The sequence below is a fragment of the Aegilops tauschii genome, chromosome 7 (genome assembly GCF_002575655.3).
Source record: "Aegilops tauschii subsp. strangulata cultivar AL8/78 chromosome 7, Aet v6.0, whole genome shotgun sequence".
Taxonomy (NCBI): Eukaryota; Viridiplantae; Streptophyta; class Magnoliopsida; order Poales; family Poaceae; genus Aegilops; species Aegilops tauschii.
The window spans coordinates 595,903,369-595,905,764 of record NC_053041.3 but is presented as its reverse complement, the minus strand read 5'-3'; the positions used below and the strand labels follow the sequence as shown (position 1 = coordinate 595,905,764).

General features: G+C 59.3%; 1 protein-coding gene across 1 annotated transcript; it reads left to right on the top strand.

Annotated features, from left to right (window-relative positions):
- Positions 1-651: 651 nt before the first annotated feature.
- Positions 652-1,491, top strand: LOC109753708 (putative F-box protein At1g47790). Its single transcript, XM_020312624.1, has one exon. The coding sequence runs from the start codon at positions 652-654 to the stop codon at positions 1,489-1,491; it is 840 nt and encodes a 279-aa protein (XP_020168213.1).
- Positions 1,492-2,396: the final 905 nt, after the last annotated feature.

Sequence of the window (2,396 nt, the reverse complement as noted above, 5' to 3'; positions counted from 1 at the left end):
CTGCTCAGCGGCGATGGACTATATATAGGCAAATCATTTGTCCCGATTTGTGGCTGGAACTGAGACCAATGGATGTGGGCCAGGAGCGAGGTCCATTAGTCCCGGTTCATGCCTAGAACCGGGACAAATGGGTCCAGACGAACCGAGACCAAAGCTCACGAGGCCCCGGCCGGCCACCTGGGCTCACGAACCGGGACGAATGCACCCATTAGTCCCGGTTCTTATACGAACCGGGACTAATGGGCTGGCCAGGCCCGAACGAAAGCCCCTTTTTCTACTAGTGAGTTGTCCTACATGAGGCATGCTACGGCCATCAGGTGCAGCACATACACCAAGATTGATCTCGTGGAAGCGTTCCAACTCCTCCGTAGAGGAGCCGCATGAGGTTTTATTGATCGATGACAGAAGCCGTCTCATGGCTTACAGCCTTACATGCAATACCCGATCGCTAACGACACAGGCAGTTACAGAAGATAGTACGAGAGGTTTGAAGGAGGAGACAGATCAGGAGTTTGAGATTACATGCGTACAGGCTCTAATTCTAACAGAATCCAACTGCAGTTTTACCTACATAAGCAAAGGCCAAGCAGCGCACTGGGAAGCTTGCGACGATCGGAATCAGTCGGATCGACTTAGTAGCGCCATAGATCAATGGAGCCAGCCAGCAAGCGCTTGAACGCTGACGCCGTCGTAAGTGTCGAGATGCCGCCGGACGTGGTGTGGGAGGTCCTGCTGCGCGTCCCGGCCAGGGCGCTCTGCCGCGGCCGCGCTGTCTGCCGGTCGTGGCGCTCCCTCCTCTCCGACCCAGGCTTCATCAAGGCGTACGCTTCCAGGCGCCCGGGCCTCATCCTCGCCCTGGCCGCGAACGGCGACCGCGTCGACATGGTGGACCTGTTGTCCGGCGACGTCGTCCAGAGGATAGACGTCCCGGTGGAGGACGTCAGCGCGCCGCACGGGTACCCTGGCCCGCCGTACCTTTTCCGGTCCAAGAACAACGTCATCCGCGTGATCGACCCTGAGACCTGCGCTTTCTCCACCTTGCCCTCCGACGACCTCGATAAAGGCCCACGCTGGCGCTGCGACTATGAGACGTGGGCCTGCTACACGGTCGGGGTCGCCGCCTCCGCCGGCAAGCGCAAGGTGCTCTGTGTGGTCACCCGCCGCGATTGCAAGAGCTGGCTCGTCGAGCAGTACTGCCACGTGTTCACCCTAGGAGACGACCGCTACGGGCGCTGGAGACGGAGGCCGAGCCCGCCAGCCCGCGTCTGGTTCGACTCCCGCATACACGATGTTGTCATCCAGGGGGTCGTTTACTTCTTGGCGGACCAGTACGACCCCAACTCTCCCGATCCCGACATGAACCACGTCGCGTCGTTCGACCTGAACACGGAGGAGTGGAGGCCGGCGACGCTTCCAGGCCCACCGTCGATCGATACCAGCGACGAGGATTGCATCATGATATTGGCGACGCTCAATGGCAGTTTGTGTTGAGTATATTGTGTACGTGTATATTTGTGTGTAGGGCCCACCTTCTGTTTCTTTTGTATAGTTGAGGTTGTGGCCCACCTCTGTACTTATATATACGTGCCTGATGCGTGGAGGCGAATCTCGCAGCAGGATTTACGGCACCTGGAGAGGAAGGGCCAGAGCTGCTGGCTGGTGGCTCCGGTGGCGACGGCGGCACGGAGGGCTATGAAGCTGACTGCCTTCCCGTGCCCGTCGATGATGGGGGGAGACGGCTGCCGGCGGCGGTGCTCGGCCATGAATTCCGGCGTGGAGGTGGCGCTGCGCCAGGACGTGCGGACCATGCCGCAGCGCCCGATGTCCTTGGGCGGCAGCAGGATGAGGATCTTGCCGACGACGATGTGATTGGGCAGGTCGTCGAGCACGGCTGCGCCCGTCCTGTCCGGGCCAATAGCTCCTGTGCGACGTTTTTGAGGTGAATTGGCAAGAGTGCGATGTTGTTTGAGCGAATGGCTATGGTGCGACACATTTGAGCGTGTAAATAGCCCAGGGCCACATGGGGTGTTAAATGTGGTTAAATTGGTCGTCAACCAAGCCCGCCCGTTTATGTTAGGACATGTGGGTCTAACTTAATTGTTCCTCAAAACAGCTGACCGTGCCCTGCCGCCCGACCATGCCGGGCCCGCCACTCTGCCCCCCTTCTTCTCCGGTGGCGGCGGATCTTGCATTCTCGGTGGTGGCGGCGGAGCCCTCGTTCTCAACGGCAGCGGAGCCTTCATCATAAGAAAATGGTGGGTGAATTCAAACCCTAGTCGCCCTCCCGTTCCTATCTCGGGCCCGTAGATCTCAGCTCGTTTCCTCTGTTTTCGCTTGCGGAATCGATAGGTTGTGAGGGGAGCCCGTGGGCATACTGAGATGGAGCCGCCAGATTC